The sequence below is a fragment of the Notolepis coatsorum genome (assembly GCF_963971535.1).
Source record: "Notolepis coatsorum genome assembly, chromosome: 6".
Lineage (NCBI taxonomy): Eukaryota > Metazoa > Chordata > Actinopteri > Aulopiformes > Paralepididae > Notolepis > Notolepis coatsorum.
In genome coordinates this window covers 113,667,249-113,695,023 of record NC_140170.1, presented here as the reverse complement: position 1 = coordinate 113,695,023, position 27,775 = coordinate 113,667,249, and the positions used below count along the sequence as shown (strand labels likewise).

At 43.3% G+C, this 27,775-nt stretch overlaps 2 protein-coding genes across 2 annotated transcripts in view; one reads left to right on the top strand and one right to left on the bottom strand.

Moving 5' to 3' along the window:
* The window catches only part of arhgap9 (Rho GTPase activating protein 9), an 84,629-nt gene extending 69,503 nt beyond the window's left edge, over positions 1-15,126 (top strand). The window contains exons 13-20 of the mRNA XM_084316416.1: positions 171-279; positions 689-808; positions 1,986-2,084; positions 3,660-3,737; positions 5,291-5,344; positions 6,436-6,570; positions 10,180-10,285; positions 13,963-15,126. Of these exons, the coding sequence (XP_084172542.1) occupies positions 171-279; positions 689-808; positions 1,986-2,084; positions 3,660-3,737; positions 5,291-5,344; positions 6,436-6,570; positions 10,180-10,285; positions 13,963-14,158 (897 nt within the window). The 3' untranslated portion in view covers positions 14,159-15,126. The remainder of the gene's footprint in view (positions 1-170; positions 280-688; positions 809-1,985; positions 2,085-3,659; positions 3,738-5,290; positions 5,345-6,435; positions 6,571-10,179; positions 10,286-13,962) is intronic.
* Positions 14,612-27,775, bottom strand: part of LOC311229644 (zinc finger E-box-binding homeobox 2) — a gene marked incomplete at both ends in the record, with an annotated part of 46,352 nt that continues 33,188 nt past the window's right edge. The window contains 9 exons of the mRNA XM_084315721.1: positions 14,612-14,650; positions 19,787-19,925; positions 20,495-20,574; positions 20,985-21,514; positions 21,771-21,957; positions 22,110-23,620; positions 24,526-24,637; positions 26,512-26,726; positions 27,767-27,775. The exon at positions 27,767-27,775 is cut by the window's right edge and continues 201 nt beyond it. Of these exons, the coding sequence (XP_084171847.1) occupies positions 14,612-14,650; positions 19,787-19,925; positions 20,495-20,574; positions 20,985-21,514; positions 21,771-21,957; positions 22,110-23,620; positions 24,526-24,637; positions 26,512-26,726; positions 27,767-27,775 (2,822 nt within the window). The remainder of the gene's footprint in view (positions 14,651-19,786; positions 19,926-20,494; positions 20,575-20,984; positions 21,515-21,770; positions 21,958-22,109; positions 23,621-24,525; positions 24,638-26,511; positions 26,727-27,766) is intronic.

Genomic DNA, 27,775 nt, shown 5'->3' with positions numbered 1-27,775 from the left:
GATGATGTCAATGTGCAAAACAGCACTTGAAGCAATAAAGGATCATAAAAAAAAGAATATTCCCAACCCCCACCCAAAGTAAAATGTAACATATTTAAAATGTTATATCATGTAATACGTTAATAATCAAATGTGTAGAGTTCAGTTGTGTTTAAATTCCTGTGTCTCAGGACCGTGAGAACCCTCTGGACAACGTGCTGCTCTACTCCCTGCGGCGAGCAGGCAGCGCCGAGATGTTGGACCAGAGCGGAGACGAGGACGACCGCTGGAGAACGCCACGTGAGCCTCGCTTCCCAAGCGTCCCCTTTCACTCTGTGTCCCTCATCACTCCCTTTTGGGCTTTCCTTCTATCCCTCCATCCCTCCATCATCCAACCCAGTCCTCTCTCCACCCATGCCTCTTATCATTCTTTTCTAACCTCCATTCTTCAGGCTTGTATCATCCCTCCCTCCTGTCCTCTATCCTCTCCTCCCTCTGTCCTACATCCTCCCGCGGTCTCCGTGTTGAGCCGTCCCCTCGCCGCTCCTCGCTCACCTCCGCCACTGCCCGGCCATTCCGCTCCTCATCCTCAACACGGTTCCACCTCCTCTCCTCTCCTCTCCTCCTCTTCCTCCGCCTGTAGCCGGCTACCCCGCACTGACTCCTTCTTCTCCTCCTCCACCTTCTCCTCCTCCTCCCTCCATTGCAGTCCCTCGCTCTGCGTCCAACCTGGAGAACACGGAGAGGAAGAGGGTGAAGACGCGGCTGAAGAAGCTGATCCTCAAGAGGCCTCCGCTGCAGGCGCTGCATGAGAAAGGCCTCATCAAGGGTGAGACATGTTGCTTTTTGCAGATGATTAAAGGAACACGGTATCCTACAGCTATACACCATCTTGTATGAATTAATTTGGTTTGAGAATGATTGAGGTAGAGACTTACAATTAGTGATTGTGTCATTATGATGTATTTGAATCCAGGAGGTACTAAATACAGCTCAGAGAGAGAGAGAGAGAGAGAGAGAGAGAGAGAGAGAGAGAGAGAGAGAGAGAGAGAGAGAGAGAGAGAGAGAGAGAGAGAGAGAGAGAGAGAGAGAGAGAGAGAGAGAGAGAGAGAGAGAGAGAGAGAGAGAGAGAGAGAGACCCATGACAAGTACATGGAGTGCCACATTATACCACAGAGCTACAATACCACTCCATTCTCTACAAATAATTCTAATTTGAGGGGATTTAATTACTTTGAGGGACATTTTGACATCCCACGTCCATTTTAATTACCCGACCCTGTTTTTCAATGAACTGATAAATAATGGTTTAAAAAAACAAAAACAAAACATGCATGGCACTGAGCTCACTAGCTATTGTATAAAATAAAATTTAATACATTTATAAAATGCTTTTAACAACTTCAGTGCTTTTATAGAGAAACCAAAAGAAAACACCCTAATGTTTTGTACACCTAATGAGTCCCACTGATGAAACACTGTATTGTACAGTATACACTGTACTGTATCTGAATGGCATTGCATCATCAAGGCTGAGCTTATAGTACTCTGCTGGGAACTTAAATGGAACATGACGGCTAAGATTAGCTGGAGGGTTTTTTCCTTAAACAAAGGCATTTGGAACTGAAGATCTTACAGTATGGTAGAGGTTAAACTTGCTTGTAGTTCTTATATCATCATCATATTACTATTATTATCATCATCATCACAGTGCTATCATTGAGTGTTTGTAAAAGCCATACAGATTTCTGAAATAACTACTAATCAGGGATTTTAGCACATTGTGCTAAGTACCATTGCACTTCACTGTACAGTTTTATTTATATGTGTCTTATTGCAACTGACTGTTGATTGTCACATCCTGGTTGGACGTACACAATCTCATTGTACTGTGTAATGACAATAAAGTTAATCTAATCTAATCTAAAATGCTCATAATATTCTATTGTGCGTGTGTGTGCATGCGTGTGCGTGACTGTATATGCGTGTGTGCTTGTCCTCCACAGACCAGGTGTTTGGCTGTCGTCTGGAGACGCTGTGTGAGCGGGAGAAGAACACAGTGCCTCGTTTCGTCAGACTGTGCACCGGGGTTGTGGAGAAGAGAGGTAGAGTTATTGCACATCCAGGAGGCAGACCAGAACACTCACAGTCGAGAGAAGACCGGTGACAGGTGCCAGGTGGAGACGGATCCAAATGGAAGAAAATAGAGCCCCACGTCGTTAAAACACTGCTCCGATGAAATATTGAATTCATAAAAACGTCCGTGTTTTGATCGCGAGGGCTTGAAAACCGTAGTTGTTTTTATGAATTAAATATTTAGCTGGAGCATTTTTGTAAACTGTGTGCAGACTTTTAAATACTTCCCCTACAGTTGCAGAAGTAGACATCTACGTGGCATTAAGGGTGTGACAGTCTGACAGGACTGTAGCTGGTCAGTGTTCCAAGCATTGGATGAGATAAAGGACAACACCTTTAACAAACGTTCTGCTTTGTACTGTATTTCTTTGTAATTAGTAGAATAATTAGCAAAGCATTACTCTGTAATATTACCTGGAGATGTTATGAGCCTTTCAGCAGTAGAAAAATTACTTTAAGTAACTGAGATGCAAAAGTGCATTGTTGGAAATGGTCAAATCAACGGTAGCTCTGGGGGCATATATTCTGAAGTCACTGTTCCTCCTGACCGTCACATTACAAGCTTCAGGGCTCACAGGCAGCACTTCCCTGTTGAACGTCCTCTGACTAAACCGCTGGGCAGAAATGTGTCTTGATATCACAACAAACAAACAAACCACTGTGTAGCATAATTAACCAGAACACTGTAATGTGTGTTAATTAACCAGAACACTAATGTTAGTTAATTAACCAGAACACTGTAATGTGAGTTAATTAACCAGAACACTGTTATGTGAGTTAATTAACCAGAACACTGTTATGTGAGTTAATTAACCAGAACACTGTTACTTGGGCATAATTAACCAGAACACTGTTATGCGAGTTAATTAACCAGAACACTGTTACTTGGGCATAATTAACCAGAACACTGTTATGCGAGTTAATTAACCAGAACACTGTAATGTGAGTTAATTAACCAGAACAATGTTATGTGGGCAGAATTAACCAGAACACTGTTATGTGAGTTAATTAACCAGAACACTGTTACTTGGGCATAATTAACCAGAACACTGTTATGTGGGCAGAATTAACCAGAACACTGTTATGTGAGTTAATTAACCAGAACACTGTTACTTGGGCATAATTAACCAGAACACTGTTATGCGAGTTAATTAACCAGAACACTGTAATGTGAGTTAATTAACCAGAACAATGTTATGTGGGCAGAATTAACCAGCACACTGGTTGTGCAATGGAAGTGATATTGCAGAATTCATGATTATGCAGGAGTATGTTTATCCCTATGGCTTAGTGTTAAAATGTGGTAACTATGTATTATAATATATACTGTATGTGTATTTAGTTGCATACATCCGTTATTTTAGTTGTGGCTGTGTGCTGACTAATCTGTTGTAGTCTATTCCAATAGTCTCTCTTGTACCAGGCACTATGGCTGGTTACCAAACATTGTTCCACGGTTCTGTTCTATTCTATAACTGGTAAGGTATGTGGCAGGTACAGTAGCATCAACAAGCTAGTGAAGAACCTGACATACTGTGTTGCAGGGTTGGAGACTGATGGCATCTACAGAGTGTCTGGGAACCTGGCGGTCATCCAGAAGCTACGTTTCCTCGTCAACCACGGTGAGGAGGGAGGGAGGGAGGGAGGGAGGGAGCGGAGCAGGGACTGTGGAGGGAAGCGGCAGCCTAAAGGTTGAAGAAGTGGGCTGGTGCCCAGAAGGTCATCAATTTTGATCCCCGGGCCAGCAGGGAAACATTTGGCAGGGGAGAGGGAATGAATAGTGCTCTCCCCTCCCTCAAAACTACCATTGAAGTGCCCTTGAGCAAGGCAGTTATACTGGCCAGCTCCCAGGTGTAGATGTGTGTAGGAAGGTGTGTGAAAAAGAGCACATCTACAAAAATAAATAATTTATGATTGGCAGAAATAAGGGGTGGGGGCGGGTGGGGGGTAGCAGGAGGAAGGGATGGTGCGGGAGGATAGAGGGGAGACTGAGTGAGAGCTAGGGATAAATATACTGAGTGAGGGCTAGGGATGGATAGAGGGAGTGCAGGCTAGGGATGGATAGATGGAGTGAGGGCTAGGGATGGATAGATGGAGTGAGGGATAGGGATGGATAGAGGGAGTGAGAGCTAGGGATGGATAGAGGGGGCTAGGGATGGATAGAGGGAGTGCGGGCTAGGGATGGATAGAGGGGGCTAGGGATGGATAGAGGGAGTGAGAGCTAGGGATGGATAGAGGGAGTGAGAGCTAGGGATGGATAGAGGGAGTGCGGGCTAGGGATGGATAGAGGGAGTGCGGGCTAGGGATGGATAGAGGGAGTGCGGGCTAGGGATGGATAGAGGGAGTGCGGGCTAGGGATGGATAGAGGGAGTGCGGGCTAGGGATGGATAGAGGGAGTGCGGGCTAGGGATGGATAGAGGGAGTGAGGGCTAGGGATGGATAGAGCGGGTGAGAGCTAGGGATGGATAGAGCGGGTGAGAGCTAGGGATGGATAGAGGGAGTGAGGGCTAGGGATGGATAGACTGAGTGAGAGCTAGGGATGGATAGAGGGAGTGAGGGCTAGGGATGGATAGAGGGAGTGAGGGCTAGGGATGGATAGAGGGAGTGAGGGCTAGGGATGGATAGAGGGAGTGTGGGCTAGGGATGGATAGAGGGAGTGAGGGCTAGGGATGGATAGAGGGAGTGTGGGCTAGGGATGGATAGAGCGGGTGAGAGCTAGGGATGGATAGAGGGAGTGCGGGCTAGGGATGGATAGAGCGGGTGAGAGCTAGGGATGGATAGAGGGGGCTAGGGATGGATAGAGGAAGTGAGGTGATGGATAGAGGAAGTGAGGTGATGGATAGAGGAAGTGAGGTGATGGAGAAGAAGGTAGAGAGGAAAAGGGGGGGGGGGCAGGCACACCAGGCTTAACCCCAACCCTTAATTCACTTTCAATCAAACCAGTTTTATTTTATTTTTCCTACTTGTATTTGTGACAAATGCCATTAGGGACAATCATGATAATTTTGATTATATTGGATTATCCTCATTTGAAATATAATATTTCAGTCAAGGAGATTCACACACAGTACTGTACAAGCAGAGGAATTCAAATAAGTGTGTCACTGGTACAGCAGGTCCATAGCACCCAGTGGCTGATGAGTCCAGCCTGTTGAATGCCTGTTGGTTTTTGCAGAGCGGAAGCTGACTACTGATGGCCGTTTCATGTTCCCAGCGGAGTTGGTACAAGGTAGCAACCTGGGGGGCTCCCAGCTTTTGATGTGACGTTGCGGCCGCTTGACTCTGTACATTGCTTAAGAAGCGACTCAAAGTGCATGCACACGCAAAACACACATGCCACACTCGCCTCACATACATGCAACTCATACATATTAAAAACATACATATATTAATATGTGCACACATATGGAAATGGAGGGAATTATTGAGATGTGCTTACTGTTCAGATTGTATCATCATTTTCAAAATGTCAGTATCCACGCACGCACATACATACTTAATATAGGTACACACACACACACACACACACACGCTAATGTGCTAAAGAATTTGGTGATTGGATCACCATTTGCTTTAATGTGTGTAATTTGTGTGTGCTCTTTAGGCATGGCTTTGCTTCTTGATTTTTTCTAATGTAACAATGTATAACAGATTGCACAGTCTGATGTTCTTCACAGTCCATGGGTGCCACCAAGTGGCTAAAGCAGAGAACTGCATTTGTGTGAACTGCTCTTATCTCACTGCAGTATTATCCTTCAGACTAATGTTTCTCAATGTACTATTAACTGGTGCTCATTTGCACATCAGATATTAAACTGATGTATGTTTCCATCTACTATACGACCTAAAATAGAAAACCGTATAAATTAATGTTGTTAATCAAATAATCCAATTTGTACCCAATTGATAAAGGGCATTTGAAGAGTCTTATTCCAAAATGAGATATCTTAACATTTGGAAATAACTGAGACATACACTTTACATTGACATGAATGTCAAGTTATGAGCTATGACTGGGTCTTTGATTACAAATTTAATTTCAATTGTATTTTTTTAATATTGAACAATAAAGCCTGCACCCCCATATGCATATATAGGATTGTGTAAATAAATATACTGTATATAGTATTTTGAGAAGTACTGGTCAAGACTGGATGTTTTTGTGTGCTGTTGTCTTATTCAAAGGCCCAGTGTCTCTGTGCTGCTGACTGTTCTACGTTCACAGACCCTCTCTCTACAGAAACATGCCTGCTAGTCTGTGACTAATCACCCCGATCTCCTGTTGTATCTCAAATTTAACCCACTCTCTTGGTCTCTCAGAGGAGAAGTTGAACCTGGAAGCGAGTGAGTGGGAGGATATTCACGTCATCACTGGAGCTCTTAAACTCTTCTTCCGAGAGCTTCCTGAGCCTCTGGTCCCCTACGGCTTCTTCACCGACATCGTGGAGACCATCAGTGAGTCCCATTCACTTCCACTCATACACTCCTGTAGAGACCGTCAGTGAGTTGACCACTCCCACGCTCTCTCTCCCATTCACTTCCACTCATACACTCCTGTAGAGACCATCAGTGAGTTGACCACTCCCACGCTCTCTCTCCCATTCACTTCCACTCATACACTCCTGTAGAGACCGTCAGTGAGTTGACCACTCCCACGCTCTCTCTCCCATTCACTTCCACTCATACACTCCTGTAGAGACCGTCAGTGAGTTGACCACTCCCACGCTCTCTCTCCCATTCACTTCCACTCATACACTCCTGTCAGTGAGTTGACCACTCCCACGCACTCTCTCCCATTCACTTCCACTCATACACTCCTGTAGAGACCATCAGTGAGTTGACCACTCCCACGCTCTCTCTCCCATTCACTTCCACTCAGTGGTGCAGTCGTAATATGGGCCAAGGCCAAACGCCACGTGCGCACACGCATACATGTTCCCTCGGTTGCGCACAGAACAGATGATACAACTTGTCTCATCCTTCCAGTCGGGAGATCAAGCAACCCCCCACCTACAGGGCTTGTATTTGGTTGTCGGTATCCTATTATTATGCAAAGTCTAGGTGATAAGTGCCGGCGGCCGGGGTATACAGCGTGACGAGTCATTTTTGTGTGGCCGGCCGGTGTAGAATTTCGCAGAACACCGGCACTTATCACCTAGACTTTGCATAATAATAGGATGCGCGTACTTCTGCCTCAGTGACGAAGCCCAAACGTCGTTTGACCGCGTATGCCCAGCACTGCACCCCTGCTTCCACTCATACACTCCTGTAGAGACCATCAGTGAGTTGAACACTCCCACATTCTCTCTCCCATTCACTTCCACTTCCACTCATACACTCCTGTAGAGACCATCAGTGAGTTGAACACTCCCACATTCTCTCTCCCATTCACTTCCACTCATACACTCCTGTAGAGACCGTCAGTGAGTTGAACATTCCCACATTCTCTCTCCCATTCACTTCCACTTAGGGTTGGGCGATATGGAAAAAATTATATCACGATAACGATATCATATCACTCGATATTGCTAATTATCGATATTGTTATAAGTATTAAAAAAATATATGTAAATATATATATATTTTTTTAAACAGATGTATGTTTATTTTGCAGCAATTATTTGTTGTTGCCGCCATCTTTAGTGTTACATCCCCTCACACTCCAGTTCTCAGGCTGCAGCTGGTTTGAAAGCTAAAGTAAACCGGCTTCTCTGCTGGCTGTGGCTCCAGGGGAGTTGAATAGGTCTGGCTCTGCTAGTTTATTTTCTATCTTTTGGTGCTTTTTTGGTGGACAAACCACCGCACATGTGCACCGTGACTCGTGACTGGAGACTAGCTCTGCTAGCACACATAGCCTACTGTGTGTACAGACTGTTTCAAACTGTATTTTAAATTAGAAAGCCATTACTTTAAGTTGCAGGCAAGAAACACAAGTCTGTCCACTGTCTCTGGTTTTATTTTTTTTCGATATCGATTATTAAAATATATCGCGATAATTATCGTTATCGTTTTATCGCCCAGCCGTACTTCCACTCATACACTCCTGTAGAGATCGTCAGTGAGTTGAACACTCCCACGCTCTCTCTCCCATTCACTTCCACTCATACACTCCTGTAGAGATTGTCAGTGAGTTGAACATTCCCACGCTCTCTCTCCCATTCACTTCCACTCAAGTTACTATAGAGACCGTCAGTGAGTTGAACTCTCTCTCTCATTCATTTCCACTTCCAAATATTTCTGCTGTCGGGGGAGAACCTTGAATCGTGAAAGAACCTTGAAATCTTGAAAGTTGACATGGTTTTGTGAGCCTAATGACCCAATCAAAGCCCACTGTGTGATAGAATACATGGGTGTCATTCTGAAAAAGAGTTTTCTTTAATTCTGGATGTTTAAAGGGAAGTGGTGTAGCTTGGCTGTTATGTGGTCTCCACCCCTGTGGGTTACTTGGATTTTCCTTCAATCTTCACATTAGCAAGTGTCTTTATTAGGAGAATAGCTGAGGTTAGCGTTAGTATATCAATTTAATATATTTCTGTTTGAAGCTTTTGACAACAACTAATTTTTTACTTAGGAGGTGGAAACATCACACAACTGCCATGGATGGCAAAACCTTTTGTTATAAATCAATTATTCGTTTTTTGTCAACTTTTACAAGTGTTTTTTTTGTGTTCAGTATTATTGTTTAAATGGAATTCAGTACACCTAGCTTGGTTTCAATGACAATCAATTTGCAGTTACAATTGACCTATCTCCTTTTTCTTGATCCTCCAATCACAATTGTTGCTTCCTCTGACAAACTGAAGCAACAGTTGTGATTGTAGGATCAAGAGCACAGGGCTTTAGATCAAGGTCAATTGTGAAACATGGAAATAGCTTTTATTTCTTTTCATTATATTTTAACAGCCCAGTTACAAGTTTGAGAGGCTGAAAAAGCAACAAACAAACCAACCTCCAAATTTGAGCTCTCCATGGAATAATCTATCAGCATTATGGACGTGGTTTGATGAACAGTCAGACCATTCTTATGTGACGATCAGCTCTACACTTAATGACTTCAATTATTCTTTATGCTACTGTATGATTTGTTCGACATCATAAATTGGCCAGAGGAACTTTGGTTTATGTCCTATTACACCCCAAGGGAACATTAGTGTGATTGATTGATCCTATCTCTGTCATATCAAGTATGTGAACACTCTGTCATTCTCTCCCATTCATAGATATAATAGACATATTATGAGGAGGATGACAGACTGTAGACCTTCTGGGTTTATAATTTTGAATATAGATTGGCTACATCCCCCCCCCCCCCCCAGGAAGACTGGTGTCTATCACACCCTTAGATGGAGATTTTTCTTGGCCACCAGCTTATGTCTAACCGTCTATACAGTATTTTCATGCGATAGAGATAGCTAATGAAGTAAACCAAACGTGAATGGAAAAGGACCTATAGAGCGTGTTAGCAGATTCCAAAAAGTGGACCAGGAATACTATCGGTTTAATGTTTTCTTTTTGCCATGGACACTTGTAATAATTATTATGTTTAGCTTATATTCATCTAGCAGACTGTTAGCAGAAAATTAGGCGGTTGTATTTTGCACAGGGATTTTGGATGTTAAAAATGCATTCAAATCAACTATATCTTAAATATAGATAAATATATCTTAAAGCACTTGGTCGATTTCCAACCTTAATCCTATCATTCCTGAGGAATTTCTCAGGGTGCCGATGCGTCTGAGCTCTCGAGACACAGAAAACGATGTCTGATGATCACAGCAGAACGATAGGTTTAAAGTTGAAAGTGTCCCTTTTAACATTTGGAATTGCGCCACAAAATTCAACCCTTGTCATTTTAAACGACTGCCTGCTAGATGAGTACAACCACCTTGCAATTCAAGTGGTTAGCAAATTTTCAGGCTAACTTTGAGAAAATACGTCTGTGGCAAAAACCCTATTAAAACCGAGACTGTTCCTGTGTCCACTTCCTGGAATGTCCTAACACGCTCTATAAACATTTCAATGAAATCTACCACTGTGTCATGTCTCTGGTCTGTTGTGTTCCAGAGATGTCTGACCACATGGACAAGGTGGACCGCCTAAAGTGTCTGGTGCTCAGCATGCCTCCCCCCAACCACGACACCATGCAGTTCATCTTTCAGCATCTCAGACGGTGAGGTGACGGCCGCACTGTCAACTATTACTCAACCTTTTGCCTGGACCGGCTTGCCGTCAGTCCTATCGGTCCTGGTCTGTCCGTCTCGCAGCCTCTTTGTCACACTATGTATCTTCCTATCTGCTTTCTGTCTTGCTTTTTTCTTTGTTGTTGTTGTTGTTGTTGTTGTTGTTGTTGTTGTTGTTGTTGTTGTTGTTGTTGTTGTTTCTGTGTATCTTTCTATCTCTTTTTTCCAAATGCTACATTCTTAAATGCCTGTGAGGCACCATTCACTATTTCTTTGAGGCATTCAGGCATGAATCCCTTTGGAATTCCAAAGTCCTTACCATTCTGTAATCGGACCACAAGAGGGGGCAGTGCCTTTGTTCTCTGCAGCGTTGTGTCTGTGAGTGACCAGTATGAGTGGTACTGGTATATTCACACAGGGCTGGACCAGTATCACAGTGTTGTTAATTAGGGTGTGAAGATGAAAAGGTTGGAGGATGATGAATGCTTCAGAATGTAAGCCAATAAGCCAGTTCCTTTTAATAGTAAACGCTCTGTGTGTGTGTGCGTGTGTACGTGCGTGCGTGTGTGTTAGTTAGTGGTTTTCCCTCACGTTCGTGTTCTGAGGCTTATGTTTGTGCCAGGGTGTGGTGGACCCCATGAATGTGTCAACTCTCTCTCTCTCTCTCTCTCTCTCTCTCTCTCTCTCTCTCTCTCTCTCTCTCTCTCTCTCTCTCTCTTCGTCATTCCTGTCTCTCCTCTTCTGTTTCTTATTTATTACCCACTATCATCCTCCTATCAGCCCTTCTTCTCTCTTCTCTCCTCCTCTATCAGCCCTTCTTCTCTCTTCTCTCCTCCTCCTATCAGTCCGTCTTCTCTCCTCCTATCCTCTATCAGTCCTTCTCTCCTCCTTCTCTCCTCCTATCAGTCCTTCTCTCCTCCTCTATCAGTCCTTCTTCTCTCCTCCTTCTCTCCTCCTATCAGTCCTTCTCTCCTCCTCTATCAGTCCTTCTTCTCTCCTCCTCTATCAGTCCTTCTTCTCTCCTCATTCTCTCCTCCTATCAGTCCTCCTATCCTCTATCAGTCCTTCTTCTCTCCTCCTATCCTCTATCAGTCCTTCTTCTCTCCTCCTATCCTCTATCAGTCCTTCTTCTCTCCTCCTATCCTCTATCAGTCCTTCTTCTCTCCTCCTATCAGTCCTTCTCTCCTCCTCTATCAGTCCTTCTTCTCTCCTCCTCTATCAGTCCTTCTTCTCTCCTCCTCTATCAGCCCTTCTTCTCTCTTCTCTCCTCCTCTATCAGCCCTTCTTCTCTCTTCTCTCCTCCTCCTATCAGTCCGTCTTCTCTCCTCCTATCCTCTATCAGTCCTTCTTCTCTCCTCCTTCTCTCCTCCTATCAGTCCTTCTCTCCTCCTCTATCAGTCCTTCTTCTCTCCTCCTATCAGTCCTTCTTCTCTCCTCCTCCTATCAGTCCTTCTTCTCTCCTCCTCCTATCCTCTATCAGTCCTTCTTCTCTCCTCCTCCTATCAGTCCTTCTCTCCTCCTCTATCAGTCCTTCTCTCCTCCTATCAGTCCTTCTTCTCTCCTCCTATCCTCTATTAGTCCTTCTTCTCTCCTCCTCTATCAGTCCTTCTTCTCTCCTCCTATCCTCTATTAGTCCTTCTTCTCTCCTCCTCTATCAGTCCTTCTTCTCTCCTCCTCCTATCAGTCCTTCTCTCCTCCTCTATCAGTCCTTCTTCTCTCCTCCTCTATCAGCCCTTCTTCTCTCCTCCTCCTATCCTCTATCAGTCCTTCTTCTCTCCTCCTCTATCAGTCCTTCTTCTCTCCTCCTATCAGTCCTTCTTCTCTCCTCCTCTATCAGTCCTTCTTCTCTCCTCCTCTATCAGTCCTCCTTCTCTCCTCCTCTATCAGTCCTCCTCCTCCTATCCTCTATCAGCCCTTCTTCTCTCCTCCTCTATCAGTCCTTCTTTTCTCCTCCTCCTATCAGTCCTTCTTCTCTCCTCCTCTATCAGTCCTCCTTCTCTCCTCCTCTATCAGTCCTCCTCCTCCTATCCTCTATCAGCCCTTCTTCTCTCCTCCTCTATCAGCCCTTCTTCTCTCCTCCTATCCTCTATCAGTCCTTCTTCTCTCCTCCTCCTATCCTCTATCAGTCCTTCTTCTCTCCTCCTCCTATCAGTCCTTCTTCTCTCCTCCTATCAGTCCTCCTTCTCTCCTCCTCTATCAGCCCTTCTTCTCTCCTCCTATCCTCTATCAGCCCTTCTTCTCTCCTCCTCCTATCCTCTATTAGTCCTTCTTCTCTCCTCCTATCCTCTATCAGTCCTTCTTCTCTCCTCCTATCCTCTATTAGTCCTTCTTCTCTCCTCCTCCTATCAGTCCTTCTTCTCTCCTCCTATCCTCTATCAGTCCTTCTTCTCTCCTCCTCTATCAGTCCTTCTCTCCTCCTATCAGTCCTTCTCCTCTCCTCCTCCTATCAGTCCTTCTCTCCTCCTCTATCAGCCCTTCTTCTCTCCTCCTATCCTCTATCAGTCCTTCTCCTCTCCTCCTCCTATCAGTCCTTCTCTCCTCCTCTATCAGTCCTTCTTCTCTCCTCCTATCCTCTATCAGCCCTTCTCTCCTCCTCTATCAGTCCTTCTTCTCTCCTCCTCCTATCCTCTATCAGTCCTTCTTCCCTCCTCCTCCTATCCTCATTCCCTCTCTTGCTCTGATCTTCCTCCTCCTCCACTTCTTCTTTTTCTGCTCTCTTCATGCCCCCCCCCTCTCCTCGTCCTCCACCTTCACAGCTACCCCCCCAGTCTGTCGTGTCCTTCCTCCTCCCTCCTCTCTCCTCCTCCTCCTCTGTCCCATGGGAGCATTGTGGCTCGTCTGCTGGAAGGCAAACCAACACCACCGCCGCCACCACCACTGGAGCCTCTCTCTCTCTCTCTCTCTCTCTCGCTCTCTCTCTCGTTCTCTCTCTCTCTCTCTCTCTCTCTCGCTCTCTCCTTTTTTTCTTCCTCTCTTTTTGTCCCCTCTTCTTTTTAATGTGGAAGTTTTGAGCAATCGCTGGCTGCCTCTGTGGCTCGGTGGGAATGGCATTTTTAGAAGAATGTCTCATACTGTGGTTTTAACCCATTCCTGTGTCCCATCTCTCTCTCACTCACATATTATACACACACACACACACACACACACACACACACACACACACACACACACACACACACACACACACACACACACACACACACACACACACACACACACACACACACACACATATACACACACACACACTCTTGCCTTTCGCTACTAAGTGAGGGACCCTCTTGCGTTTTGATAGTCATCAGGGATAATAAAGATGTCAGATGCTGACCATGGTCATAAAGCCATAGAGACCATTAGTGGTCAGCAGTCTGACTGGAATCACGCACATCAAGTCAAATACCAGTCATAAAATAAATAGTTTTTTTAATCAAATATTTTTCATAATTGGAATCACTAGATAGGCCATGTATCAGCATGTAATCAGATACCGTGTGACGATGTAGCTACTATCTAATTAACACACTCTTACCCGCCTATCTCTCTCTTTCTCCCCCCCCCCCCCCTTTCTCTCTCTCTCTCTCTCTCTCTCTCTCTCTCTCTCTCTCTCTCTCTCTCTCTCCCCCCTCCCCTCCCGCCGTCCATCCAACCAACCCATCTCTCTCTTCAGAGTGATGGAGAACTCTGAATTCAACCGGATGACCACCCAGAACATCGGCATCGTATTCGGACCCACCCTGATGCGTCCTGAGAGGGACACTGGGAACATGGCGGTCAACATGGTGTATCAGAACCAGGCCGTGGAGCTCATCCTCAACGAGTTTCACCACATCTTCGGAACCACGAGTCCCTCCAGAGCCCTCTGACACGGGCCCCCTCAGTGGCTCCGGACCTATAGCCAACATTGTATCGGGACAGTGAGTTCACCGTGTCTCATGGCTCATGACTCATGTGTACAGTGTAATATGGATTTCACATCAAAAGAGGATTATGAGGCAAATGTTTTTCGATCATGGGTTTTAATTGGCCCAGTGTTAGAGCACTAACAACAGCGACAAAAGAGACCAAGTATCACTTGTGGTCCCTACATTTGTGCTTTGTTGTAGATGTGGAAGTAGAAATCCACTCCCGCTCTGTGTTGGTACCGGTGCACTAGTAGTCCCTATACCTTCTCACATTGATGTTCTCCACTAAATCAGACGTTATAGACACGTAACACATTGGGCAACTACTTCTACCAATTCCATTATGTTAGATCAGGGCAAACTAGAAAGGAAGGAGGCGTCCTAACAGAGCACCCCCACCCTCCCCCTCAGAACTTAGAAGAACCACCACACTGTGAAGCACACCAGCATCTCCTGCAGCAGGGAAACAGACACACAGAGAGACAACGGGGGACAGACAGGTCTCAAACTGCTGCGCTCGCGTGGATATCAATTATGCAAACATACAGGAAACAGGCTATGTGTGGAAATGTGTCACCATCAGCAAAGGAAATCAACCCTGCTCTTCAGCGCGGTTGATTATGGTAATATGATGGTTACCATGCCAACATGCTAGTGTTATTAGTACCCTCTTGTACTGAATAGTTCTAAATAGTACCTGGACCTTTGGTACTTCCCTCGTTGTATGGTATTTGAATTGTCTTCCACTTTTTAATGGTGTGGGGAAAAAAACCTGCTGATTAAGTTAATAATCTTATGTTGTAAATATGTGAAATACTGTTTCAGGTAGGTGATATGATAGCCATACGCAGTTAAAATGATGGAACTGTGTTTCATGAAAATAATACATATACATAATACCCTGATTGTAAAGATTTCCTTCAATAAAAACAGTGGACTGATTTGGGTGTTTGTATGTCATTCTTGTGTGTGTGTGTGTGTGTGTGTGTGTGTGTGTGTGTGTGTGTGTGTGTGTGTGTGTGTGTGTGTGTGTGTGTGTGTGTGTGTGTGTGTGTGTGTGTGTGTGTGTGTGTGTGTGTGTGTGTGTGTGTGTGTGTGTGTGTGTGTGTGTGTGTGTGTGTGTGTGTGTGTGTGTGTGTGTGTGTGTGTGTGTGTGTGTGTGTGTGTGTGTGTGTGTGTGTGTGTGTTGACTGATGGGGTTGCGTGACAGACAGTGGAAGTGTGGAGGTATGTGGGCCTCAGAGACTCGCGGGTGGAGACATCCCCTGTGATTGGTGGAAATGCTGCTTTTAATAACAGAACAAAAGAGCTAGAAATGCATATGTTTAAAAAAAAAAAAAGTGGATTCCCCCCCCAAACTCTCTCTTTTCTCTGCGGCTTTGGTAATTTTATATTGACTGTGGGTTTGGCAGAGGACAACAAAGAGCAAGAAAGAAGAAAAGAGAAGAGAGGAAGGGGGAATGTGTGTGCAAAGATTTCCGAAGTTTTAATAGATATATTTATTCATTTTTATGTTTCTATTATTCCAAGTCCTTTGGTACTGTGTGGAAGAGAGGGGGAGCTAAAGAAAACGGGCATTTCTAAAGCAGAAACCATTGAACGGTCGCGTCATTTGAATGTTTATCTTGCTGTTTCTGTGCATTTCTAGGGCCGTCCCTCTCATGTTTGATTGCTACAGTAATATTATTTTCTGTCCATGAATAACCACATGCTGTTTATTTCACTTGATTGCTTGCCTGAGGTATCAGCGTTCACTTCACATACATTTGACACAAACGTTAGTAGTACAATTGATCATAATCTCGAAAAACCTCAAATGTTTTTAATTTGTCTTTTCGACAGACTTGCATGGCCCTTCGTAATTTAGGATTTAAATGTATTATTATTATTACTACTACGAGAACAGCTTATTCGGGATAAACCCGAAGCGTTGTTGTAACACACGGAAACTGTTAAAGCGGTTCAGTATTTCAGAATGTTATTTATATTTTGTAGGTCTACGTTGCAGCAATTATGTGCTATTACGTTTTATTCCCCCTCTCTGAACTCTAAAATTTAAAAAGATGTATGTGTCAATGAAAACCCAAATGGCATAAAAACTCCAGAGGACACAGTGCTCCACGATGTGTTTTATCTCTCTGCGTGTTATGGTACTAATCAGTCCTAGAGACGCAAACACTCTCCTCCGAATCAGCAACCTGCTGGCAACTGAAAATAAGACGCAAAGGACTCCCATCTTTCAACCATCTCGGTCCCTTTATTGTGCTTTCTGTGTTCTTTGTTGCACAGTACTTCAGATGTGCATCGACTTAGTCATAAAAGATGTGTGATTAATAAACGATGATGTGCGCTGATGTGTTCATATGAAAACCACAAGGGTCGAATATATAAAATTACATTTATGAAAAAGTTATTGTGTTTCCCTATTGTATGTGACGAATGTTATTAAAGCTAGGCAACTATTTGATAATTATTTTTTTATAAATCTCAAATATATTGTTATTTTGTACAAGAACTGAGTTTTAAAGTATTTATTGTACATAAATATTAATCATATTTCTGTGAATTTTATACTATTTTGAGTAACTATGAAGAATGAAGAACAAAAACTTTTTTTTGCCCCACCAATTATTATTATTATTATTATTATTATTATTATTATTATTATTATTATTATTATTATTATTATTATTATTATTATTATTATTATTATTATTATTATTATATCAAGTGGGTAGAGTTGCTTGGTCAGTGGTAGGCACATCCACAATATGAAGGGGGTGTACATTTGCTAATCATCATCCATCATCAGTTGTTTATTTTAGGTTTGTTGAACCACTAGCTTGTTTCTTGACACTTAACCATGGCTTTAAAGGGGAACACTGCCGAAATTACAATTAGGCTATGTTATTTCCATGACCTTAGAAGGTTCAATTAATATTGACTCAAACTTGTGTGATGTCATCAGGTATAACGTCTGGAGCTGGCTTGACTAATGAATGGGAGGTTGATTTTGTGGACGCACAGAACGTTTTATTTTATACATTCATTATATTATTGTAGTGTTCTCTGTTCTGAAACACAACATGTACCTCTATACTCTAACATACCCCTGGGTGCTCTCATTATCATTTATACCAGCTTTCCCAATTAATTGTCCATGGAGCAGCTTCAGACTTTATACAGATAACATCACACATTTGAGTTTTAGCACAGGATTTGGGAGATACTAGTTTGTGGACTGCCTTAGACTAACATGTATGAATTCTTTTTTTTTTATCCACTTTTTCTCCCATTTTCTATATTTTCTCCCATCCCAATTTTCGTATCATCCAATTCAACCCTCCCCTGTCACGAACGCTGTTTCTTGCCTCCCACAAGCCGGCTGCAATGTGGACTAAGTCATACATAGCACAAGTCCCCTCCGGTACTTGAGGTAACATTAGTCGCATCTTTTCACCTGCGCAGCTCGATCTCTCAGTGGCGAGGAGTAACGCGTGGGAGGCTCACGCTGCCCCCGACACTTCCTGATTCTACTGCGCAGGCGCACCAACCGACCTGTAGGAGTCGCTGTCCACAACGCCCGATCCCCACCCATCAGTTTCCCACCCCCTAATACGGCCAATGTGTATTAGTACGGACGACCAGCTAAACTGAAAGCAAATGTGGAGCGCTGGGCTCGAACAGGCGAGCCCATGCAGCGTCTCCTGATTTCGTGGCGAGTGCCTTGCCCACTACGCCACGTAGCCGCCCATACATGTATGAATTCTTAAATTGATCATAGTTCCCCTTTAAGCCTATACACCCATCATCAATTATCAGGATGTTCAGTCTGCTTGAGTAGAGTGTGGTTACTTAGAACAACTGGCCAAACTATCTTACCTACATCATAAACTATGCCAGACAACAAGCTATAAAAGAACCATGTGAGTCACGGCAGTAGGCGTTGTTGACAATACTGTTGACAAATGGCTGTTGACTAAAACTAACTCCATACTGAAGCAATACATCACCCATCCGTATGGGTGCTTTGGCCCAGTGTGCCACAACCACACATACTGTACGCAGGCTCACAGGCAGAGACTATGCTATCTCTGATGATTCATCATGCAAACCGTTAAGGCCCACAGAAGAAGAGGTTCACATAGCCAAGCATGCCTGCAGATGGAGGGACGGTGGAAAGCCGGTTTACCGTCAACTGAGGTGGCCCCGACCACAACCTGCCCTCGACACTCATCAATGACTGTGCTTTGCGATGTTCCCGTTTGTTTTGAAAGCGATTTTAGGGTTAACGTTCAGATATTCGAGCGTCATCAAGCTGAGTATTGTACCAGTGTTGAGGATAATTTGGTGGTTTAATACGCTACGTCTGATGTGGAACCACATCAGTAAAGTTGAGGAAAACAGAGGATAAAGTCTGAGGCACTCTCCTCTGTTGAAAATGAAAAAGCAGTAACACAAGTCGGTTCACAGTCTTTGCAGTCAAATAGATTTTCAACATTAAGGAAAAAGCCCCTGTGACCTCTATACCTCTTGCATCTTTCAGGATATTTTATGCTGATGTGTTTATTATTTCGGGTTCAGAAACTTTTAATATCTGTAATTCAAGGTTAATATTCATGAAAATGTCACCTATTTTGTTTATAAATCTATAAAATACAGGATTCTGGTAACGAAATATGTACAATTTTATTACAAATATTCACAAATGTAAAAAACAAAACAAAAAAAGGCAATTCAATACAAAATATGATGTAACTGTGTTGGTAAGATATACTGATTGATACATGTTTGTGCAGACATGAAGTAAGAGTAAAAACAATATTTACCTTAGAAATAAAATAAGAAATTAGGCACTATGCAAAGAAAACTGGTGCCAGTTGACTTGGCATGTAATATGTATATCTTTGGTAACACTTGGTAACACACACACACACACATGCACGCGCACACACTTGCATGCACTCACACATACTCTACACACAAGTGCATGTATGCATGCACACTTGCACACAAACACACTTATTCTGAGTGAGAGGTGTCTTCTGCCCACTAACACACATGGATGCTAGAAGCTTGGTTCTGCCTCAAGCACCACTGTTATCTCCTCATACCAAGGCAGTCAGATTACTCAGAGTGTCGCAGTAGTACTACCAAGGCAGAGTCAGATTACTCACAGTGTCGCAGTAGTACTACCAAGGCACTTTTCACAGGAAAATGGAAGATGAGGCTGATGTGTCCTGAGTCTTCAAACTTGACCCTGCCGCACCACCCCGCGCCTCACCATGTGACTACAAATGTGTGACACATTACTGTCACTTTGCAGCACATGCAAATTATTACGAGAGAGAACAGACATTTTCAGCATTTAAAGAAATAAAACAACTCCATATGTTTATTACGTGAAATATGGAACGCATCGTGAGACAGTGTGAGGTTTATTCACTCCTTCAAAGGAGAAAAAAAGAATGACCTCATTATCTTCTCCCTGTAAACTCTCATGTAAAGACTGTTGCGAGGGATAATGGCCCACAAACAAGGCATGAAAGGTGCACTCTTCCTATTCTCCATTCATAAAACATCACCAACCAGCTTAGAGTTTGTTCTACCAGAGGCTGTCGCCTCGAGACCTCTCGCCCTCAACATGAAGTCGCCCACAACACTGAAGTTGCCCTCAACACTGAAGTGGCCTTTGAACCCCATGAAGTCAGCTGAACGTGGCATCTCCCTAGAGATTTCACAGCATGTAAAGAGAGTTGTGGCGACAAAGAGACCTACATCGGTGTTCTCTACCAAAAGAAAAACAAAGGAAATAAGGGTTATGTTTGATGTATTTGCATTTACAATAATATTGTTTACATGTAAAGATAGAGGTCAAAGTTAAATTGGGGAGAATAATATGACAGGGTCTTCAAAAGTGAACATGACTTCCATCGATCGGGAATAATAGACTATACTGATGAGGCAACAGGAGACATTATGGCTATGTATCTGCAGCCTCTGTCGTCTCTAGCCTCTATATACCCGGCCTGGCCTGTATATGGCATACAGCTGCAGCCGGTGTAGAAGTCACCCCCCGCTCTACATCCACCCTGCCTTAGTACAAAAGAATTTCCCAAGTAATGACTCTCAACTGTGGGTCTTGGGACCCAAATTGGTCATGGACCTACACGTCTGATGTATGATGACAGAACCAATATGCTGAACCTGCGGGCTGAAACAGATTAAGACCCTCTACTCTAAGGTTGGGCTAGTGGTGCAGGAGCAGCGAGTTGGTTACTTCTGTATGCCGTGTACACAGTGTGTACGGTGAACTCATATGAACCAAAGATCTGGTTGCTATGGTGACCAAACAAGTGGTCAGCACACACTCTGACCTGAGTAGAGAGAGAGACATCACATCCACACTGTATCGTACAAAACTGTATGCTGTATTGTCACATATATTTGGCTGGTATGGCTTTACCCACAGTAAGACACTTTATGTTCAGGCAGTTTTGTGCATTTTCCCCCACCTCACGAGGTGATTAGAGTATCTGTTGCATTGTCATATATTAGAGAAGAAGAAAAACAGGAAATGCTAGGAAAAAAGGCATATAAAAAAGTTCATTAATTTGTATATGAATTCCATTGGCTTGATACAGTCACCACACTGTTTTATACTGGGTCAGGGTGAATCGTTTGCCTCCTGGCTCTGTTCATATTTTTGTGTGTCTCCATTTTGTTCCATCATGTCTCTGTCCCAGAGATGGTTCTCCACACTGTTGGTTCCAACTTGGTTTCCTACCTGCCCACTGTCTCTGTCAGTCTGCTCTCCATTCTCTCTTGGAGGGGATTCCGGTGCAGCACTAGAGGCCCGCTCCAGCCCTAGCCTTCCCCCATCCCCATCCCCTGACAAACTTGCATGTGGCTCCTCAACACCACCACCCCTGCTTCTCTCCTCTTCCTCTTCATCCTCTTCCTCTCTGAGCCCTCCTGGAGCCCCATCCAGACTGGAGTCGCTGAGGAAGGAGTGTGGGGTCTGGGTGTCCTCCATGGAGAGAGGCGGGGTCCCACCGGCACCGCGGCCCACGAGATCAGGGTCTGTTCCTGGGGTGAGAAGCAGCTCCTCTGGGTCTTGGTCTGGGTCCTGGTCTCTGCTGCAGTAAGCATATCGGTGGTTCATGTGCTGGGAGTAGGAGCCAGAGTGGGAGAATCGCTTGCCACATTTGTCACATTGATAAGGCTTCTCTCCAGAGTGCAGCCGGCTGTGTTCTATTAGATGGTGCTTGTGCTTGAAGGCCTTTTTGCAGATCTTGCATTCATGTGGACGTTTGCCTTTGAGGGATAAATAGGAAATAGTTATGAGAATCTTTGAATAGATCAAATATATTTCACAAGCTTATTATGCAAGTATTTATAGAATATTTTATGAAAGCTGTTGTAAAATTATAATGAGTAAGAAATTACCCAATTTTTAGATTTTTAATTTAAGCAAATAAGCAGGCATGTATCGTTGATGTTTTCATTACAAATCCTTTACAAAGCCTCTTTACGGAGATGAATGGTAACAGATTGTGTAAGTCCTACCAACCTGTGTGTTCGTATTTGTGTCGGAGCAGAGAGCTGCTCTTCTGGAAGGTCTTTTCACAGATGTCACAGGCATACTGTCCTTCGTCCGTCTTCTTCAGCCTCTTCCTGCCTGGTCCTCCTTCTCCGTCCATCCCATCTTCCATCTTCAGAGAGAGGTAGTCTAGACCTCCACGACTCAACACCTCACCCTGGGTAAAAAACATTGGTTTTGTATGTTATTAAGGCACGCTTTAACCATAAAGATTTGCTAATGATTGTACTGATTGATTTACAATTGACCGTCATCTAGTGTTGTAATTGACTTATTATTGTAATGTTTTGAAGGGGAAACCTTTCTCACCATCATAGCTTGTCTCTCCTGGTGGATCCTCTTCAGAAGGGCCTCTGAGTCTGCTTCCATCATATATGCCATGGGTGAGAGGAATCCGGGGCTATTAGCTGGCCTGCTGAGGGGAAGAGAGGGGACGCCGTCATGCCCTGCTCCCCCCAGACCACCCTGGAGCATGGGGTTGAAGAGGGGAAAAGCAGGGTACATGGAGCCTCCAAACACTGGAGCCCCGCTGTAGACTGGGTGCTGGTGAGGGGGGAGGTGTGGAAGTTGGGTTGGACTCTCTAGCTCTCGTTTCACCCCTCTGCCTGGGTTGCCGTTTACAGCCTTGTATCCAGCCTCTTTGTCTGAGGGTTGTTTTGGCAGGGAGAGGTCCAGAGGTTCATTTTGTGAACCTGCCGACCCGGGAGTTCTGTTCTGGAGGGTTGATCGGTTCTGTGGGGTGGAGAGGTCTGGAGGGCAAGAGGAGAGGTCCAGGCAGAGAGGAGAGCCAAATCCTGTAGACGGGACCCTCCTTCTGACTTGAGGAGATGACAGCTCTATGGACGGGCTGATAGGCTGGCCGGGGCTCATTCTTTCCTGGCTGGGCCAATAGGGTCGCGGGTCAGGGCGGGGCTGTGAAGGGGAGTGCATGGCGACCAGAAGCTGCTGTGGTACAGAGTGCCAGTTGGACTTCAGTACGGGTGAGTTGTCTTTGGAGAGACCATTGGTTGTTATGCATCCTCTGCTGTGGTTCTCTGTTGCTAAGAGGGAGGGTATGTGGAAGAAGAGGGTGGGTGAGAGGAGGTCCTTGCTGTGAAGACCCTCGTGCATCTCCACCGCCTCCCTGTTCATCTTACAGAGGTAGCGCTCGTGCTGCAGTAGCACTGCTGTGTTAGGAAACAGCTGAGAGCACCAGCGGCACGTCGCCCCACCTCTCTCTCCTTCCCCTGACCTCACCCTCTCTCCTCTCAAGGCCCTGTCCGGCGACACTTTCCCATCGCGCCCTCCATCGCTGTGGCTTCCCCTCCCCTCCTCTGTTCCGGCTCCTCTCCCCTCTTCTCTCTTCACCTCTTGATGCAGCATCTCCTGCAGCATCTGCTCAAACTTGGCCCCAGAGTTGAGGTAAGGCAGAAGGGTGGTTCCCTTGAAGACACTGGCCCTCAGGGAGATCTCTGCAGTGGGGTCCCACAGTCTGGCCAGATCGGAACCTCTGGGGATAGCTACAGGGCTGTGGTGGTTCTCCTGTGGGGAGAGGTTATGGTAGTGGTGATGGTGGTGGTGAGGATCTCCTGGTGGTTGACCCAGAGGCCTGACGCTATCCTGGGTCTGGGGTGTGAAAGGAGAGCCCTTGCCACTGCTGTTCCTCCCCCCGCCTGCAGAGGGAGACGAAGGGGAGGAGTGATTGTAGGAGCCCTGGTTGTGGCCGTTGAATACACCTCCACCTCCTCCACTCAGGCACTTTTTGCTGCTCAGGTGAGAGCTGTAGGAGCCTGAGTGAGAGAAACGTTTCTTGCAGTTGGAGCACTCGTACGGTTTCTCACCTAGAGGATGAAACGCAAAGAGGGAGCAACGTCAACCAACCGCTATAAAAACATCTTTAGCAGGGATGTGATTTTTTGTTCTATTGTCATGAATAATGTTAGGCTGTTTACAGTCTATGCATGAAACTCTTTAGAGTATAAATTCATACTATGAGGGACGACGTTCCACTCTACTGGTTAAAGTTGCTTACTCGTGAGTAGTACGTTTGTTGATAAAGAAAAATAATGTCCACAGCCGCTCCAGTGTAAAGCAAAGATACCCAAATGGTTTATTTCTCTTCCACAGCAAAGTCTTTCTTTACAGAAGTGGTCCTAAAGCTATTTTCCTAAATATTCACGTTACTACTACAAGGTAAGAAAACTGTATTTTCCCAGTCTCCAAAATCACCGCCGGCTCTTTCCACAGCAAAACGGTAGGCAAGGCACCCTGGTTGAGAAATGCAGGCTTCAGTCTATGTTGTTTAGTCTATCTGTTCAGTCCTGTTCAGTCCTGTTTCAAGATGCACTCTGACTGTTCTGAGAGAATTGTTGAGTATATATAGATACACAAATGTTCTACAATGTTTGGTTATGACATCATACGGTGACATCGAAAAAAAAATCTAGGATGTTTGGTTATGACATCATACTGTGACATCACAAATGTTCTAGAATGTTCTATTATGACAAATAAGACGGTTCAATGACTTTATCTAAATCCACTCAATATTCCTAATGCCGTTTCAATGTAAGGTTATAAAATAAACATATAAACATTCCTATAATACAATAAACTAAATAATGCTTTGGCTCCTACACATACCATGTAAAACTGACAAGATAAATAAGGGTTGGATATAGAAGAAGCAACAATAGCAAATTTATGATGGTGACTGTGACTTTTATTTGATGTTTTATAGTCTCACCACTGTGGATGCGCAGATGCTCTTTGAGGTGGTGTTTGTACTTGAAGGCTTTCCCACACTGCAGACATTTAAACTTCCTGCTCTCTATGCCTTGATCCAACATGACAGGACTCTGGAATGAGAAGAAAACAAACACATAATCATGTCAGCTGTAAGTAAAGATTCTATCTATCTATCTATCTATCTATCTATCTATCTATCTATCTATCTATCTATCTATCTATCTATCTATCTATCTATCTATCTATCTATCTATCTATCTATCTATCTATCTATCTATCTATCTATCTATCTATCTATCTATCTATCTATCTATCTATCTATCTATCTACCTACCTACCTACCTACCTACCTACCTACCTACCTACATTTTAGTTAATTTAGCATTTAATTTAGCAAGTCATATTGAGAAATCCCTTTTTAACCCTTGTGTGGTGTTTGTTTTTGTTATTCACCCAATGTTTGTAGGTAGACCGGACCCACAACATTATTGTGATTCTAGAACAATAGAGCCTTAACAATGTATGTAACAATCCTTGACGGATATAACTTTATCTCAATTACAAGCCATATAGACAGCATATGGTTAATATTTTACCAATTGTATCAATAAAAGTGCTGTAATTTTGTTGTGATAAAATGTGATTTTTGTAAAAATAAATCCATTATAATCAAGACATAGATGGAATAAATTATCTTGAAGAAATATAAATTAAGCAAGGTTTTCGTCACTACACACAGTGAAGCTTTTTGTTGAATTTTTACCATGTTTACTTGTTTTCACCACATGTAATGTATAATAATAAAAATGTAAATGTGTTCTTTTACATGTTCTTCACAGAAAATGAGCCAAGGCCAATGAGTCTCAGGTTGGAAATAAATAACATCTCTTTTAGTAAACATCGAAAACGGGTCCCATACCCCAACTTAAGTTGTTTCTGAGAGTATCTATACTTTACTTGAGTCTTTATATTTATTGCGACTTTCACTCTTATGTAACTACATTAATGTAATAACTAAATTAAATGTAACTAAATTTTAGCACAATTACATTTATCTTTTTTAATGGTTAACATTTAATGATTAACATTGGACACCTCATTACTCGCTGCAAAACACAATCTGAGTATAATTGTGTCATCATGATATTGCATGATCCAGACTCTAAATCAAAGCCTCTAGCTGGCGGTATACACATGAGATCAGTCTATCGCTACACATGTTGTAGACGACCGTTCCCGCGTGAACAACTGGCGCTCTCGTCAAGATAAATTGAGGCATATCTTCCACAAGACCAAACAGATGGGATTAGCAGTAAATGTCATGAGAATTTTAAATAGTATATCAAAAATACTTTCATTACCAATGGATGTGCACAATTAATCAAATAATAATCTTTAGGAAGGAGTCCTCAGTTGACATGGTCCTAAACAAACTTGGCAGGATGCTTACATAGTTTGAAATGTTTGTTTTGTTACTGCATCAATTTATGTCAAGCAATTGCTTTCCAACAACAGAAAGCACTGTTGACTGTTCGAGCTATTTATTTTTTTGACCAAATCTTTTTATTTAAATTTTTTCAAACAAGAAACAACACAGCACAATAATGACAATAATACATAACAGACATCCAAGAACACAAACTAACACAACAATGACTAGACAATAAATTAGACCTATATATATTGGATGCACAACTAGTCAAAACAAGTTGTCACAGAGAAAAAGGATAACTGTTCGAGCTATTTTTTAAAGTTAAGTTTGATCCATCTTCAGGCATGCCAGAGGAGAAGGGAGTTGAGGGAGGGGGAAACATAGAGAGAGAGAAAAATTCTGGCTGTTTTGTTACTTTGTACTTTTACTTTTGATATTTAAGTACATTTTAACATGAGCTAAATATTGTTGATACTTAAGAGTACATTTAATATGGGCCACTTACTTTATACACCACGCAAGGGTTAAATTAAGTTTCTACGTATATCTCACCTTGTCATGCATTTGGTTGTGCAGTGCCACATGTCTCTCCATCTGTGCCCTGTAGGTGGCAGTGTATCCACAGAGCGGGCAGACCATGTGACCGCCCTCCCTCTCCTGGCAGTATTTGATGTGTTCCCGAAGAGAGGCTCCTCGCTGGTAGGTCCTCTGGCAGAACGGACAGGCCTGCAGGGTCCTTAATGTATCCGGACTCAGAGGTAGGTCATCTGGAATACACCCACCCAGAGACAGTTAGCATAATGACGACTACGTAGGTGTTCATTCAAGGCCCAATGCCTGGCTGCATAAAACATCATCAGAGTTATACCTTAAGTGTCACATTTGAGTGTTTTTTTCTTTACCTTAGGCATTTGTTTCTGCAGTGGCCCTTTTTACGCTGTAAGGCCAATTTTCAAGTGGTTTCACATTTTGACCAATTACCCCACAGACGTGGTTGATGGATTAAAAAGTAGAGACCATGCTGACAAAAAAATTATAATGTTTCCAGATTGAGGTTGGAATACCCATCATCCAAGCCATAAAGGATGATATTATTTTTATATATTTAAGTCACACTGAAATAAACACATAAACACTGAAACCATTAAAGGTGAACTATGTCGTTTTGTGAGAGTCAGAGAAATTAATAATTTATATGGTATATTTTCACAACTGAATAAACAAACTGAAAATTGGATCAGGGAATACTGTTTGAAGCTAGAAAGCTACCTGAAAGGTTTCTATTTCACTGCTGTCGTTTACAAAGGCAGGGCCTGCCATTTTATTAACAAACATAGTCCAGGCTTTGGTTTACAGTGCCTCAAAATTATTTAGTTTTAATTTATGATAACATGAGTTAATAATAATAATTTTAAGAATGACAGTAAAGGTCTTTTGCAGCCTCTGCAAACTAATTATTAGTTTGAAAATGTATTCTTAGGTACTTTACACTAAATTGATGATGTTATTATGATGATAACAGAACAGTGTTCCAATAGCTGTGAGATAAGTAAGAAGGGAGTTTTGAGTTATATCACCGAAGGTACCCAACCTCTACTGTATTTAAATATGAATGAACACAATACTCATACTTCATTCTACTACCATTTTTAGATAATACAGTTTGGAAACATTCTTCCTCTGAAAAGGTTGAACAGAATTATATGGTTCTTTATCTGAGGTAGCTACTCAATTGTCCAAAATGAACAAGCAGTGATCTGGGGTGAAACTCTTCATATTCTGTAGATACTACAGTGTCAGAACCTACCGGGTCCAT